Source organism: Enoplosus armatus, chromosome 7 (genome assembly GCF_043641665.1).
Source record: "Enoplosus armatus isolate fEnoArm2 chromosome 7, fEnoArm2.hap1, whole genome shotgun sequence".
NCBI lineage: Eukaryota > Metazoa > Chordata > Actinopteri > Centrarchiformes > Enoplosidae > Enoplosus > Enoplosus armatus.
Window position 1 is genome coordinate 2,761,723 of NC_092186.1, and position 17,086 is coordinate 2,778,808.

Consider the following 17,086-nt stretch of genomic DNA (forward strand, 5'->3'; position numbering starts at 1 on the left):
GGGCAGTCAAGCATGACACCAAGGAAATATGTACATACAGTCCACAGTGTGAACCCCCCCCCCCCCCCCCTCGTCAGTTATGTTATGCTGTGTCTTCTACTTGAAATATGAGTATTACTTTCTGTCGATAGTGTGGACGCTGGAGAACACTGTATTTCCAGTAAAATAGTATCAGAAGCAGAATTTATTTAATCATTGTTTTATTCCTCAGTTGATGTGATGATTGATTTGCATTTTATTTAATTAAACACTCATTAACCTGAGATCTGTTCAGAGCTGTGGCTCCCAGAAAGGATTGCTGCACAAAATGTTCATATGTTTCGACTATTTATTGAATTGCTAGATAATTTTAGGCAATTAAAATATTTAAAGATATATATATTATATTTTTTTTTTCTTTCATTTGTGCGAGGCTTTACATCGTTTTTATCTTGTTTTTGTGAAGCCATTTGCTGCATATCTGCGTTAAATACAAATAAAGTTATTATTATAAGTACAACTACCTTAAAACTTGAGTAAATGTACTTATAGCTACATCCCACCACTGCAACAGGTGACAGAGGTCAGAAGTAGTTGTGTTTTAAGGAGTCACATGACAAAAGGCAGTGGTAGAACGCTAACGAAGTACATTTACTCAAGTACTGTACTTAAGTAAAACTTTTAGGTACCTGTACTTTACTTGAGTATTTCTATCTTATGCTTCTTTATACGTCTGCTCAACTACATTTCAGACTTTTTACTCCACTAAATTTATCTGAGAAAGTTACTTTACAAACAGAAGATCTGTTGATGAAATATGAAGCAGTAAAGATGTTAATGCACCATGAGCCAATAATATTACACTGATTCTGTATTATAATATTCTATAATAATTTCATACTTTAAGTACTTTTGTTGCTGATAACTTATATACTTACAGTTTCACTCATGTGAGGTACAGGTACTTATTTGTACTTAAACTTACATCTTCATTTTATTCTATTTTATACTTCTATAGTACTACAGCTACAGTTACTGAAGATCTTACATTAAAAACAGATGCTGCACATTTATAGCTTAAAGTACCAATAGTGTATTAAATAGTTAAAATTAGAAATTAATGTGTCTTAATGGTTAATGCATCAGTAATGATAATAACATAATGTATTATACATCCGTCACTATTCACACAGACAAGAGCGAATACTGCAGAATGAATACTTTTACTTTTACTTCAGTAAGCTGTTGAATGCAGGACTTTTTTCCCTTTGTTACTGAGTGAGTAAAGGATCTGGAAACTTGTGAATTAGTGATTTAGAGCGTGAGGTTGTTTTTTTATTGATTTGTATTTTGTATGGAACTCTGTAAAAGTACAAATCCTACATTTCTAAGGCTGCAGGATCTGTAGACATTGTGCGCACTCAGCGTCTTTCACAGCTTCTCTGTCGTTGGAACTCTTTTCTGACACCACACACAGTTTATAATAATCTGATCTGGTAGCTGTTCTTCTTCTGTTTCATCTTCCACCGGGAACAAACTCGAGCATCACTTCTGCTGCAGGACCACTCTACACTTGCTTTTCGTAAACTTTATCATTTCAAAGAATTGTTTTCGTGGCCGTCCCATGGTTTTCCACGTGTGCGGGTGTGTGACACCTCTGACTGACGCCGGCAGGGTTTCCCCCCCCGGTGTCTTACTGGAGATCGGCCGCTGTGAGCGCGCTGATAAGCTTCGCAGGAGAGAGGCGGGCGGGCGGCAGCAGGTGCGTCCTCCTCAGCATCCCCGGCAGAGTCTCCGCCCTCCCGCAGCGCGCTACAGGCTGGAGGATTTAAGCGAGCCCGCCGGAATGATGAGGGCTTTCTGAGGCTGATTGATTTCAAAACTTGACGGGTTTCGAGTTTCGCAGGTAAGACCACTTCGATACGGTTCCGAGGCGCACATTAAGGCCAAGTTAGACTGCGTGGGAGACCAGGGTGGGGGGGGGGGGGGTTGACCTTTAGTGAGTTTTACTGAACTTGGATAGACTCGTCCTTCTCTGCTAAACTTTCAAAACACATATCAGCACATTGCACTGCATTACAGGACCTAACAGAGGAGGTGTTGCATGCGTCTGTTTGGACAGAGATGAACCAAGAGCTGGATTACGGAGGGTCCGGGAGCAGCGGGAACGGGAAGCTGCGCCAGTGGCTGATCGAGCAGGTGGACTGCGGCAAATATCCCGGTCTGGTGTGGGAAAACGACGAGAAGAGCATCTTCAGGATACCGTGGAAACACGCCGGGAAACAGGACTACAACCGGGATGAGGATGCCGCGCTTTTCAAGGTAAAACACCCGCAAATGTGACTTTCAGAATAAAATTAAGACAATTGTTGTACAAACTAAACAAATCGTTTCAAAAGCGTTTAAAGTCTCACAAAGACTCGGCGTGATGTGCGGGGAGACTATGAGAAATATTACAGCTCATATATTTTGTCGTTGTGATGCTTTTTACACATATTCAACATGAATTACTCAGTTCGAGTCTCTAATGTCTCATGCTGTATTTCACATTTAATGTTTTAGTGTGTTTTAGTGTATTCGGCAGCAGCACTTTGTGTGTGACATGTGCAATATAAACAGGGCTGCAACGATTCTTCTTCTATCGATTCATCTGCCGATGACTTTGTTGATTGATGTTTGGTCTTTTAAAAGTCAGAAAATAGTAAATAAAATATATATAATTAAACCTACACACGTGATTGTTTTAGCTCTCTATATAAACTCGATAATACCAGAAATAATAAGCTCTATAATAAACGTTCCTTTTCTTGCGGGGATGTGTCTTGAAGAACCCCGCAACACCTGCGGGAGTTCAGCAGAGAGCTGCTCGTCTCGTCCTCTCTGAGCTTTCGTGAGGTTTTCACTGTAAAGGTTTACCGGTGACCTGTCTGCAGGCCTGGGCGCTGTTTAAAGGCAAGTTTCGGGAGGGGATCGACAAGCCGGACCCGCCGACCTGGAAGACTCGCCTCCGCTGCGCCCTCAACAAGAGCAACGACTTTGAGGAACTTGTGGAGAGAAGCCAGCTGGACATCTCAGACCCGTACAAAGTGTACCGCATCATCCCGGAGGGCGCCAAGAAAAGTCAGTCGCTCCTCGAACTCTTCACATATCAAACGATGCAGCGTTTAAACGGGCGGTTTGGGGAGTTAAATGTCGATGCAGCACGAAGGTTACAGTCCCAACTTCTTTGAAATGCATGCTGAAATGTAGTTATGAGTATTAGACGTCGTTATGTTGAACCGGTGTTTGGAATTTCTCCTTCGGTGCAGAAATAAACGTTTTGAAGAGTTAAGAAGTCAAACCACGTGAAGGTCGTGCTGCATGATGTCATGATGTTTTTTCTCTGCAGTTCTGAGTGTCACATTTGTTGTTTCCCGACTTGCATTCAGGACCCCGACAGGAGGACAGTCCTCTGAGTCCAGTGAGCTACCAGGTGCACCCCTCCTACCCTGCCCTGCAGACTCAGGTGATTTTCATACACACGCAAATAAGTGGGAGGGGGAGAGAGAGAGAGAGAGAGAGAGAGAGAGAGAGAGAGAGAGAGGATGGATGTGCAACCGAAACAGTGGATGAGACAGCATATGTGCATGCATGGATGACCTCCATACACCAGATGCCAAGTGGAGGTTCCACGAAAATCGTCACACAGGACCGAGAAAGTGTCCTCCTCGTCTGTTTTGTCCAAGTTACAGGATGTGACAATCATGTAAAACGACTCAGTGACGGGATGTTATGTGTGTTTGTTCCAGGCAGGACTATAAAAGGGATTTTAGAGATAAATATGTCAGGAGGCACTGTCAGGAATATCAGTCTTTCTTTTGTTTTATTTTATTATTGTTTATATTTTTGGTCAAATTTCAACACCGTGACTCTCAAAAATATCACAATGTCTCAACTACTAACTTTACTAATTACTAAAAATATATTTAATATTTTAAAATGGACAAATGCACTCCCTTAAAGTAAAATGTCCTTTTAAGATCACACCCCCGTTCATATTGTGCACTTATTTAACAATATATGCCAGAAAAATCGATTTTTGTTTTGTGTTCTTATATCAAAGTTCAATCATGTCTTCTTCCTGTAAAACAAAATATGAAGTGTGCTTACGTCAGCTTGAACCAACCCATTTCCCTAACCCAAGAGTCAAAGTCATATTTCCAACTTCACGTGGCCGTTACAGTGCAGTCGCATTACGTTACCTTACTGCATGTTGTCTGTGTGTCTGACTGCAGATGCCGCAGTACATGCCCCCAGCAGAATGTGGCTGGAGAGATTACTGTCAGGAGCAGGTCTCCCTGCCCGAGCTGCCCTTCACTCAGTGCCCCTGTCCCCCCCGCAGCCTGCCGTGGCAGGGCCCGTCCATGGAGAATGGTACGGCACTCAATATTCATATTCATGTCATCAGAATTAGCAGCCTTGGCAGGTTAAGTATTGCCCGTGTAAATGTTTGTGTTGAGCTCCTGTGTGTGTGTGTGTTCCTCTGCAGGATATCAGCTCAGAGCCTCCATCTACTCGTACGGTCCTGCTGACAGCCAGCCCTCGCCCTTTTCACTGGACGCCAGCATCAGATCAGCGGAGGCGCTCTCAGGTAAACAAGCACTTTCATTTCACTTTTTTCTCTGCACGCTATGAAATCAAAGGGGGGGGGGGGGGGGGGGGGTTACTGGTGACTTAGGTGCAACATGTAAGTCCATATTTACAAGACTGAGCTTTGCTTTTGTTCATATACAAGTTAAACTTCTATTTAAGTTTAACTTTTAAGCTGTGTTGTCCAACTTTAGCCTTTATCCATTAAGAGTGCAGAGAGGACTTGAATAACGCTGCTCTGATATTTGGAAAGTGTGGAAAGGTTATAGGTTATATTTTGACAAGCTTAAAAAAAGATTCACTGGTTGGCCTTATGAGGGCGCTATAATCAAAGTTTAAATAAAATTAATAGGGAATATTTGATTCTTAGATTTACTGTAAGGTTCAGAGTCACTGTTCGCATTAACCCCGTGGGCTGCTGTTTCGATACGGCCGCTGTATCTTAACCAAAGCGGGGGGGGGGGGGGGGGGGTGGCTGTGCACCTGTCAGCTGGATTTGATTGTTTACTGCCCCCTAGTGGCCAGAAATGAATGAATGCAGCTTTAATGAAACTTGTTGTGTTGAGAAAATACAATACGCCTGATGGAGGCACTAGCTTAATATAGCTTCAGTTTAAGGTCTAAATTTGTAGTGCCTTCAAGCACCATTCAAAACACTGACTGGACTGACGTGGGGGGGGGGGGGGGTAATGTGGAGAATCAAGCTATGAACCTGATTTTAATGAATGTGATGTGTGCAAAAAGATCAGTGTCTGAAATATGCGATGAACACAAAAGATGAACACATCAGAAAATGTGAGGAAAACATATTCAGTGACCTCCACCTGTGTCCTCGTCCTCCGTCCATCAGACATCCGCCTGCATGTGTCTGTATTTTTCCGGGACACTCTGGTGAAGGAGATGACCATCTCCAGTCCGGAGGGGTGTCACATCACTCCGTGCTCCCAAGAGGAGAAGCACTACCCGCAGCCTGGAGTTCCTGAGGTGGTCCCCCTGCCTGTGGACAGTCTCAGGAGGGCAGAGGAGTGTCCGCCGAGTCCCCCGTCCACCCTGGAGAGGGGAGTGTTACTGTGGATGGGCCCAGAAGGACTCTACGCTCGGAGGCTGTGTCAGAGCAGAGTGTACTGGCAGGGAGGACTGTACGGAGACAAGCCCAACAAACTGGAGCGAGAGGTCACCTGCAAACTCCTCCACACACAGGACTACCTGACAGGTGAGGCAGCAGCGAAGGCTCGCAACCAGAGATATTCAACTCACATCAAGATATTAAACACCACATATTCACATTTAAGATGCTGCAGCAAACGTTTGGTTACTAACTGATTATCATGTACCCCGTGCTTTAGTCATCACATACTACAATACTATTTCACGTTTGATGGACTGTCATTAAAACCTACACAAAAGTTAGAAGTCAATTTGTTTTCTGTCAATCAAGCAGGGCTGTTTGAAAATGTTCAGTGCCGTTTTGATACAGTAAGGATATAACGTGCGAATAAAATACCCGAAAAGACAAAAACATTTGGATTTAAATCAGGAACAAGTCTACAAAATGTGACCAGACATTCGATGCCACCTTTCAGTCCCTGACAGATGCAGCCCTACAATCGATTAACTGTCTCAACACTAATCAGGAAAAGGTACCCAGTTCTGGCTAAGGCTAAGCTAGCCCCAGTCTGTGCCTCTCATGCTTTATCATTCCTTTCCAAATGCCCGAAATATAAATACCCGGCAATCTTTGAAAAACCCAGTTCTTTAATAACATTTATTGCTGTTCGGAGAGCAGTTTCAGACTCCTTTAAGACTCATCTAACCATCTCAATAAAAAAGATTTCACAGATTTTTCACCCATTTTCCAAGTTTCAACTGTAGCCGGAAACGACATATCTCTTTGCTCTTTTAGTAAAACACAATCAAAAGATTTGTATGAAACTATCAGAAAGAAACACCAATATAAACTGATATAACTAATATAATAAAAATAAATTGTGCAAACTGAGCATGGTTGACGCGTCACTGTATCATCCAGATAGGTGGAAGAGTCTCTGAGGATTCTGGGAACACCTGCAGAAAAGTGGAAAGTGTCGTTAATTTAACCTTCTGGGCTTTTCAAAGTTTAACATCAAAAGTGAAGTTTGTGTCTGAAGCCCATTTACTGAAAGTCACTTTGGATAAATTCCATCTAAAACAAAACTTGAGAGAAACAAACCCCCTAAACAGTCAAAATCACTTAACTGTGGTAGAAGAAAATAGTATTGCATGATGAGACGACAGTCACATGACTTCTTCACAGCCACATCATCCCCGCCCACATGCTGAGACAGCCCCAGCTGTGTAAAAGTCTAACAGCTAATTGTATTTGCATACATGATGTGACCAGGACTTTCCATTCATCACCCCAAAGGTCATGCCACTGCAACTGAAATTCTTCTGAATTCATCTGAACTTTACCAACTCAGATGTATTTTAGATATCAAGGCTAACAGTGATTTCATCTCGTCTCCTTCCCGACTATCAGAGATCCAGAGTTCTGGGCTCCACGGTCGGCTGCCGCCTCGTTTCCAGGTCCTGCTGAGTTTTGGAGACGAGTGTCTGGACCCGCAGAGACAAAGACGGACCCTCACTGTCCAGGTGACTGTTCAAACTGTAGCACTCGTATTAACGTTTAATTAGCCTCATATCTCCTCACAGTCCTTCCACGCACATTCAGATTGCATTTATTATTTACTGGGTTGAAAGTTCAGTCTTTTTTCAGTTTGAAATGTGCTTCGAAAAGTGAAAAATAGGATTTGAAAGTTAAAACCTAAGATTTGAAAGTCTGTAAGAACTTCTTCACAGTCATAATGTTTCAAAACTTTCAATTTAGTTTCTGAACGAGCCCCCAGACCTCTGCAGCGCCGCTCACATCTGGGATTTTTCTTTCAGTGATTTAAAGTGAAAAAGGAGGAGCAATTCAGGACGGGACCTGAAACCCAGAAACACACTGAAAAAAGCAGAGGGCTGTGGCCTGATAATCGGACTGAATCGCCAGTTAGTTTTCACTTCATCATTCAGACATTGTGTTCCTGTTGGCTGATTAATCAATTAGTCGATCATCAGTGAAAACCTGCCCTCCATCGAGAGAATCTGCAACTTTAGTTTGTCTTTTAGTAAACGGAATATTTTTAGGTTTTTAGGGAAATGGCGTCAATGAGCACAACAATGGACCCTTCTCAGCGTCTCAGAGAGATGTAGACCGTTATTCAGAGGCCTGAACTATTATTCAGGCTATTATCGGCGTTCCATTAGTACCGTTGCATTTCGTTAGAGCGCACATCGACAGGTTTACCCTCCACAGTTCCCTTTTCAGATCTTTCCCCTTTTAAAAAGCTGAAGGAGCAGATTTTAAGCACTGAAACTAGAGTGTTTTAGTCGGTTGTGTTAGGTCCACTCACCAGCTTTCCTCCAGAGCTTTCAACCGTCTTCCTCAATGGTTGGAGGTTGTTCATCATCACGTAAAGCTCTAGAAAGAGCCAGTAAATGGACCTTTAAGTGAAACAAAGCAGCTTTTTACAGACTTTCAAGTGTTCAAATCCTGTTTTTCACTTTTCAAACTTAAGTTTTGATATTTTCGTACCGATGTGAGCTCACAGACGGTGACGGTTTGAAGCTTTTCACTGACCTCTCTGACCGTCCCGTGTCTCAGGTGGAGCCGCTGTTTGCCAGGCAGCTCCTGTACTACGCCCAGCAGATGGGCGGCCACTACTTCCGCAGCTACGAGCACCCGGGAGTCACGGACCATATAAACACCTCTGAGGACTACCAGAGGGCCATCACACATCACCACAGCAGCAGCCTGCAGGAGTGATCTCAGGAGGTTCAAGTGACTGTTGAAAACTTCAAGGAGCAGCAATGACCTTTCACACAGGAGACTCTGAGACAAGAGGACAAACCTGGACAGGGTTAAACATAAAAATGATGGACATTTAGTGACAGTAACGGTTTGTGTTCTGTGTGAGTTTGTTCGTGTGGCTGGAGCCAAAGTTGCAGTGTTATTTTTTTTTTTGGCCCGGTGAATATTTTCCATACCGACTATGCAAAGAAAACTGACAGCTTATTTGATTGTACTGTAGAAAACTGTGCGGTGATTTTTGGCGCCTTAAGGGACATTTTGGTAAATACGCTTATTCACTCTCTAGCCGAGCGTTAGACGAGAAGATCGATAATCCAGTCTGTACGATAAACATGAAGCTGGAGCCAGCGGGTGGTTAGCTTAGCTTAGCACAAAGACTGTAAACGGAAACAGCTAGCCTGGCCAAAGGTAACAAAATGTGCCTTCTAAAGCTCGCTGTGTAATATATTGTTTGTTTAATCTGTATAAAAACTTGAAGGTAAAAGCACGGTTCTGTGGCGGGTCATGAGCCAGACCATTTCTTGGCCACGACCAGTAATTTCCTGGAGACACTGCTGGTTGCCTGGCAACTACTCAGAGCCAAAAAAATAGCCTGGCACATAATACTATTTATTAATTTCTTCACTTTGTTTAATCCCAACAAAAATTAATCGAGATATAACGTGCTATGTGGGAGCTTTAAAGGTCAGGCTAGTTGTTAGCTTAGCAGTCTTTATGCTAAGCAGTATAAAGACAGTCTTTATGCTAAGCTAAGCTAATCGTCTTCTGGCTGTAGCTTCATATTTGCTGTACAGATGTGAGAGCAGTATTTTCTCATTTAACTCTTCTTATGAATAGTTTTGACTCTTTTGTTGCTAGGAGACACTATCGCCGCCATTTAATAACGTAACATACGAAAGTCTTGTGCCTGGCCGTGTTTGTGTGAGAAACTCTCAGGGAGCTGATTTTAAATAAGCTTTTTCAACTCAACTTTGTATCGAATATTTCAGTTACATGATTAAAATTTAAGTGTCGTACGTCAAATCTGAGAAAGAGTTGAAGTGAATGAGAACATTTCTGTTGTAAAAAAAAAAACAATAAAGTGTAAAGCGTGACGACCTTTGTTCACAACTGTGTGAGCTCTTCATATAATGTCTGTGCTATGTGTGTGTGTCTGAGCAGGAAGTGTGGTTGAGATGCAGGATGAGGCTGGTTAATCAAACGCTTCATTATCACAAACAATGTGATGACATCAGGAGGGGAGGAGAAAGAGGAAGAGGTCGGTCGCACTTTCCGCGGTGTGCCGGAGAGACAGCCTTCCTGGCTTCGACTCACAGATTAGAGTCTGTTTCCACTTCCATGGAAAACAATCATAAAAACCCATAAATATATTTGTCACTGCCGCGAAACAATTTGCAAGAAGAGCGAGGAAGATGTCATCGCTTGATAAGGTTGCTTGTGAAAAACAATTCAGACGTTTGACTTGGAAATCCATCCTCACACAACAACAACAACAACAGACTTTGTAAACAGAACATCAGAGCTGCAACTAGCGATTATTTTCATGTGTTCATTAATGTTTTAAACCACAGAAAAGCAGCAAATCCTCACATTTTAAAGGCTGGAACTGAACGTTTGTTGCATTTTTTTTGTTTTCTATACGACTTGAAACTATTAATTATCTAAGCGTTTCAGTACTAAAGTGCATGTTTATCAATACACACTTGAAACAGAGCAAATGTAAGTTAAAGGGCAGGTCTGGTGATATTCTATATTTTTCATATTGTCAACAAACCCCATCAAACGACCAAAACCAACAATGACTTGATCAATACGTATCGTCTGTGTATATCTTATTCCTCTGCGCTGCAACACTACACCTGCTGCAGCAAACTTTCACCAGAGCACCGAACTGTTATGTATTGATCCGCTGCTGAAAATAATCCCCTACAAATGGACCATTTCTTCCTGTCTGAGTAATGTTGGTTGACAACTAGTGACCAGCTGTGCCTTTTTAAAAACAATGAAAATGTATATTTGTGAGATGTTTTTTTTAAGATTTACATCCTCAGTGGGAACCAGTGGGCTTGGAGCTGAGAGCCACAGACGGGTTCGGGATGTCAGAAAGTATTGAGACACGGACTAACACATTGTTGGTTTTGGTGATTTTTGGGATTTGTTGACAATAAGAAAAATATAGAATATCGCCAACCATACCCTTTAAATATAAAAGAATGTGAGCCTGATATGGATGCAGATATTTCTTATTTACTGAAGCAGTATTGTTTCAACTAGTGGAGTTTAAAGGTTAATGTGGTGTGACATCATTTAAAGTCACTGAAGGAGACGACCCAAATGACTTTAACTCAAAGGTAGAAAACATTATCAAAAGCCTTGCAGTTTTTCTACAACAGGTGGGCTCTTGAACGGCACTGGTTACCTCAAGCGAAAACATGTTTTTGTAAATTTCAGAAAGGGAAATGAAAAATAAGCTGTCCTTGGTCGTCTCTTAAGTTTTAAGAAATGCAGATATTCATGTCAGATATCAACTTTATTCATTCAGAACTGATCAATAATTGTTGCATTTTAACAGGTCAGATTATCAAAATGATTATACTAGTGTATCAAAGTATTGCACCAATATACTGGTCATTATTTTTGATGTCATAATACTGTTAACATATTTTAACTTTAACTTAATTATTGCCTGATAGCAAAAAAGGAGCTTTAATTTAACACCACCCCTTTTTAGCATTTATAAGCACTATATAAACGTTTAATAAATGTTTATAACAAACTATAATGTAGTTATAAGAAGATTTAAGTGTTTATTAATGTGTTTTCTTAACAACTATAACTTTTGAGGCTGGTGTGTAAACAGATGATGAATGATAATATTATATACACAACACTCACAAATGTAACAATAACAATTATAGGGTTATAACCCATTTATTAAATGTTTATATAGTGCTTGTAAATACTAAACAGAGGGGATTAAAGTATTATTAACATAAGACAACCCCCGTCACACGTTTCCAGTGTAATTTCTGTATGTAAAAACATTCAAGGTGAGTTCAATCGAATTTTCTCTGATGTGTCAAATTGCTCCGTCCTCTTGATTCCCCACTCACCGTGAAGAAAAGTCAGATGAAAGTCTGAAAGTGTTTTGCAGGTCTTGTCATCTTGCCACCTGAATGGAACAGAGTACTGGAGAATAAAACTAACAAAAAAACTCCCCCTTCTCACCCCTGTTACTGTAAACAGAGAACGGATAAGGCTCGAGGCTTTGAACTTATTTTGTGAATGAATCCGTGGGAGGCAGAGAGCTAAGTTTAGAACACAGAGAATCAAAACAAGTCCTGCCTGCCTTGCATGGCTTTCCCCTAAATGTAGGTGGGAAACCAACACAAAAAGGTCCGAGGTGCATGAATGTAGACAATAACAGAAAGTTGCAGCCAAAAGACAAGTGAAACGTTCAGGTGTAGTTTGTACATTCAACACTTGAGACTGAATGGGCCAACTGCTGCTACAACACCACAGCACGTCTACATTGTCCTCAGATAACCTCCTCGTGTCTTGTCAAACTTTCTCATGTGAGCTGAGGGCGTGTTGCCGTCTGTCTCCTCTGCCTGAGTGGCTAGACCTGCCACAACTGTACCGCTCGCGCTGTGAGTCCCTACACCCACGAGCATAATCACACTTTCTGTTGTCACCATCTTTCCCTGGGATCCAATTACAGCCTCTTCTGTTTGCTGCCCTGAATAACGGCCTACAGCGCCCCGCCCTGCATACGCCCTGTCCTCACCCTCCTCCCAGAGAGCTAGACGCTGACATGTCAGACAGCGTGAGTGAACTGGTGAGCTGCAGCTCCAGAGATGAATGGCTAAATCCGCTGGTTTGAACCGTGATGCACACAGACACAACAACTTCCTGCAGATATGCACCAATGCAAAGCGCTTCACTTGAGTGCGACACACGGATCTGTAGACAAGTTTAAAGACTAGATGGGAAAACTCACAAGTGATCATTTGGTAGATATTTCACAGGGTTGGCCACAACGTCATTAACAGCAGTACAATTCTATCTCCATTACAACAGCTCTGCAATGAAAGCTACATTTACAAATGTCTGTCTATGTAGAAGGGGGTGAACACTTACTGAGCTCTGTGCTGGTGTAACTTGCGGGTTTTACTTTTTTGACCCCAGAGAGAAACAACATCTTGCTGCACTTGTATGTGGATGAATGACATTATATTTGGACAACATGGACTTCACAATACGACGTAATCCAATACAACACAAATTAAATTTGTACTGTTTAAATTAGCATTTCTTTGACATAAACGCTAATTCAAGGTTGCATCTGATTAATTTTAGTCTTTGTATTTGTTGTGCAACGTCTTCAATGAAGAACACATTAATGCAATAAAACGGAGTTTGTGTTGACAACCAAAGGACAACAGACTGTACGTGTTATTTACCTCCACCAGAGAGCAGTTTCTCTGTTTCATGTATTTGTCAGTTAGTCAGCAGGATATTGACGACTCACTAACAGATTTTAACATAATTTTGTGGAAATTAAAAAAAAAAAAAAGGACAAGCGCTGTACATTGTGACTCATAACTCTTGAGTAGTGACGTGTGAAAGGACTTGTTGCTCTACAAAAAAATCATAGCAGCCAGTCAGCATGCTTGTCTATTTCTACTGGATGTCCATTTTGATTCAGATTTAGAGCCACATGCTGAGGCATGAGAGGCCTTTGCAGAGGCCAAACTATGAAAGAAAAATACCTTGAACTATCTTAAATGAAGTAGCCATCTGAGGAAACTTAATTTACAATCCCTGCACGGTGCAGCAAGTCACCAATCACCGCTGAAAACATGTCAAATCAAAAATTAACTGTCAAACTCAACTTTTAAGCAAACACGGACAAGAAGTCCCAAAGAAGTCCAGCTCAAAGTAACCGAGAGATTCAACATGACAACCAAGTAAACTTGATCAGCTGATGAAGAATGTGTGAAGAAGCACCTGAACAAGCAAGTAGGGGGACTTTGAGCTGATATTGTTCTTGTTATTTTAGGAAATCATGTCACTTGGACAGTAAGTTTTCTTACTTTATTGGGCAGCAGAGATGACAGTACAAAGCACAACAGCAACTTTAAATCTTCAACATTCTCCACCTGATCAGGGCTCCAGCTTGGTCAGAGACTACGTCCCACTGCTGACCCAGAACCTTCTTGAAACAAGCCAGTAAGCCTTTTACACACTGATAGCTGCATGAGTGGCCATACGTGATTAGCATAACCAACGTGACTGGGACTGTCCAACACAGTAACAATGAAATCAACTCATTTAGTGTCTTTGAGATTAGAGGAAAAGACGTTTGTGTCCAATCTAGTGAAGCAGAAATTGAAAGTGAGAAACGATAACTGAAAAGATTGACATCAAGTTCCTTAGCTAATTGCACATAGATAAGAAACAAAGAGAGTGCAGTATAGTGGCAGACAGGGTGGACTGAGTTTATCTCTTTACAGGCTGGATGCAGGAGGGCTGGAAACAGGTGAGCTGGAGCTGCATGCTGCTTTTAAACTTGTTCAACAGCTCCTCCAATAACCTGGCGAAAAAGAGACAAGAACAAACACAAATTCATCTTTAAAGCACAAAGCAAACACCCAAAGGTCACAATCACTTTCATTAGTAACATGGACCTGTACGAGACTCACTTCTTATCAGCTCCGCTGTGCAGCTGAGGAAGGGCGTCCAAAGCCAGTTTGAAGCTGGCACTAAAAACGAGACGCTCAGTTAAAACTTGATTTAAAAAAACAAACAAACACATTTATTAACACTGGAAACCAGAAAATACACTTCAGAATAAGTCTGTGTGTGTATCCAGGCATGCACACCGACCACCCCGCATGAACACATACATGTATACACACACACACACACGCACACACACACACACACACACACACACACACACACACCACAGTGCGTGCACACAGCAGAACCAGATTACTTTCACTTCCTTTCCATAACCCACCAAGTAACATAAATAGGGATTGTAGTGAGGGATGTGCGACTGCTAAGATTTATGTTTGTGACATTCGCAGCCATAAATCACTGGGCACATATGTGAGTTCCCCCCTGTGCCACTGTGTGTGTGTGTGTGTGTGTGTGTGTGTTTGCTGCACTTACTTGCTTTCAGCGTTTAGGAAGGCGGCTATGGCGTCTCTCAGAGCACAGAGTTCAAGTCGAGCCTGAGGCCGATGCAGGATGGGGGGGCAGGGTTTATAAAATGAAAAAAAAGGGAGATCAAATGAACATTGTCAACTGTCAGCAGTTGGTAGCTTGAACTGAAATATGGCATTATCAGAAACGACAGGTAAATCCCCGACCAGTGTGGGGGTCGACTTATGAGTCAGGGTCTTACTAAGAGTGATAAACTGCTCTATAGCTGTGTGTGTACGTGTCAGTGTGTACCTGCAGGGCTCCGTTCTTGCTGAAGGAGGACACGCATTGCATAAGACGACACATCTCGTCCGCAACTGACTCAACAATTTTCGACAAAACCCGAGGTACCAGGTCCTTGGAGACTGTGAAGACCTGAGACAGATGAAAGGACAAGACGGAGACAAAAAGCTCCTGGTAAACACAGGGTTTGACAAAAGGACGTGGTGTGTCAGAAAAGTGTTGGTTGTTTGTACCTCAGCATGAACTGTGATGATGTTGACCAGAGCTTCCTTCAGGTAGTTCCTCACACCTGAGGGGGGGGGGGGGGCACAACATGAACAAACATCCAGGGAGACGAGATGATGAGATGCTAAGAGCGCGAAATGGAAACAAACAGCATTTCAAAATTACACCTCAGGCGTAAACATCAGCGGCTGGGGAGTGTGTGAGGAGCTGCAGGCAGGTTCAACACACACAAGCTGCATCGCATTATTTGACACGTGTCAATTGATGCCCATTGGACACACTGGACGCGTAACACAGACAGAAGAAATAGTCAAGGAACTGCAGCCGGGACGTAATGTCAGATAGGACAGAGACGTAGCCCTGAGCCGCTGGTGTCTGAATCTGTACGGAAAACGACGGGCCAGGGTGTTTCAACGTGAACGTTAAGGGTTTATGGTGCAATTTCAGACCTTTTGCTTCATTTTTGGTATTAATACCAAAACTCAGGAGTCGTATTGGCAGTAGCACGGAGAGATTTCACAGGATACTCAGCCCTCTGCAGAGGATTTCTATAGCCATGTCAAAATTAATAATGCAAAGGTTTTATACTCAGTATCGTGTCAGTGTCGTGTTTTATTTAAGCCAACTGTATATATACGTGTAACGGTAAATGGTGAATGTAAGTGGCTGCTCAGGGTAATCTTCATAGTTTTAATGATTAACAATTTATCTGGAGCTAGAAATGTGACTAAGAGAGAGAGCTTCATTATTCATTGTTTGACTGTAACAACAGTAATAACAGGTTGAACATTATTATTTTTACTTTACACTGTTCTCTGAGGAGAAAAAGAAACAATCAGAGGCAACAACAGACTGAAAGTACTGAAACTGGATTTTTAATGCCTTGCAGCACCCACACACCAACACGAGTCCCATACAAACAGTGCAACAAGTGAAAGTATCATATCCTAGACCTGCGGTTTAGTGTCCAAAATGTTCCTCTTTCACATGCAGCCCAAACACACAAACTCACAACGGCAGGAACAAACCAGAGCAAGGCCCAACTTTCGATCAATGCTGCCTTTTAAAACCGTGTAATGAGCTGCTGCCCATCTGAAAATTCACCCAGAGCTCTCTCACACACACACACACACGGCGACATGTTGCTTCACATCCTGTGCTAAGGTAAACCACATATACGCATTTAAGTTTCACCTGGGTTTGGAGAGCATCTGGTGAGAAAAAAGTCAAACTAAACTCCTGAACGCACACATCGCTGCACACCCGCAGCTGAACACAAAGGCCACGACTCTGTTAGGGGGACCAACACGACGGCCTCAGGGGTGTTTACAGTAAGCCATCAAAGAGCCGTACTTTACACATGACACACGACAACCACAACAACACAGATCAGACCAGATATGTCGAGTTCCCATCCCACAGGACTGTTAGGGGCTAATTTCTGATATTACTGGGGTCAGTTAGTGGTTGCCGCGGGTGATTTCCCCCGTCATCTCAGACACACAGTACATCCCAGGCTTTATCATCGTGACACACAAGGAGAGCGTTCAGACTGAGCGTGTGTCCTGCGAGGCTGTGCTGTACCTGTAGGTGTTTGGCAGTCTCTCCAGTCAAAGTATCCGGCGTAGATGCCGGGCTCCAGAGAGCCTGCAATCGGGTCAGCTCGTCTCTCAATGTAGGCCTCGAAGAGTTTCCTATCCAGCTCTCGTACAGCGTCCACACTCACCTGGCATGTCAAGGACATCAATGTTACCACAACAAAGTGGAGACAAGAAGTACACAATATCTCTAAGTCTAAGCAGGCTGTAACACTGTACCAATAAATCTATCCATCAATAGAGAAACATAATCCATCTCTTTTAGCGTTGCTGTCTTTCTTTAGTTGCATGTCTCTATTTGTATTGT

The 17,086-nt window shown here is 42.4% G+C and overlaps 2 protein-coding genes across 3 annotated transcripts in view; one reads left to right on the forward strand and one right to left on the reverse strand.

Moving 5' to 3' along the window:
* The first annotated feature begins 2,103 nt into the window (after positions 1–2,103).
* Positions 2,104–8,455, forward strand: irf4l (interferon regulatory factor 4 like). The gene is made up of 8 exons (XM_070908468.1): positions 2,104–2,301; positions 2,913–3,099; positions 3,408–3,484; positions 4,254–4,392; positions 4,508–4,609; positions 5,459–5,821; positions 7,127–7,239; positions 8,294–8,455. Exons 1-8 carry the CDS (start codon positions 2,104–2,106, stop codon positions 8,453–8,455), a joined length of 1,341 nt encoding a protein of 446 aa, XP_070764569.1.
* A 5,127-nt stretch (positions 8,456–13,582) lies between these two features.
* The window catches only part of exoc2 (exocyst complex component 2), a 44,171-nt gene continuing 40,667 nt past the window's right edge, over positions 13,583–17,086 (reverse strand). For both annotated transcript variants that reach the window (XM_070908564.1, XM_070908563.1), the window contains exons 23-28: positions 16,766–16,907; positions 15,190–15,245; positions 14,966–15,088; positions 14,681–14,742; positions 14,206–14,265; positions 13,583–14,096 (exon numbers count right to left, since the gene is read on the reverse strand). In XM_070908564.1, coding sequence (XP_070764665.1) covers positions 14,003–14,096; positions 14,206–14,265; positions 14,681–14,742; positions 14,966–15,088; positions 15,190–15,245; positions 16,766–16,907 — 537 coding nt within the window. In that variant the 3' untranslated portion in view covers positions 13,583–14,002. The remainder of the gene's footprint in view (positions 14,097–14,205; positions 14,266–14,680; positions 14,743–14,965; positions 15,089–15,189; positions 15,246–16,765; positions 16,908–17,086) is intronic.

Bases quoted from the DNA above. Each gene is read 5' to 3' on its own strand.
- irf4l (XM_070908468.1), top strand. From the start codon at position 2,104: ATGAACCAAGAGCTGGATTACGGAGGGTCCGGGAGCAGCGGGAACGGG. The intron at 3,100-3,407 runs GTCAGTCGCTCC...ACTTGCATTCAG, and splicing joins CCCGGAGGGCGCCAAGAAAA to GACCCCGACAGGAGGACAGT. The intron at 5,822-7,126 runs GTGAGGCAGCAG...CCCGACTATCAG, and splicing joins CACACAGGACTACCTGACAG to AGATCCAGAGTTCTGGGCTC.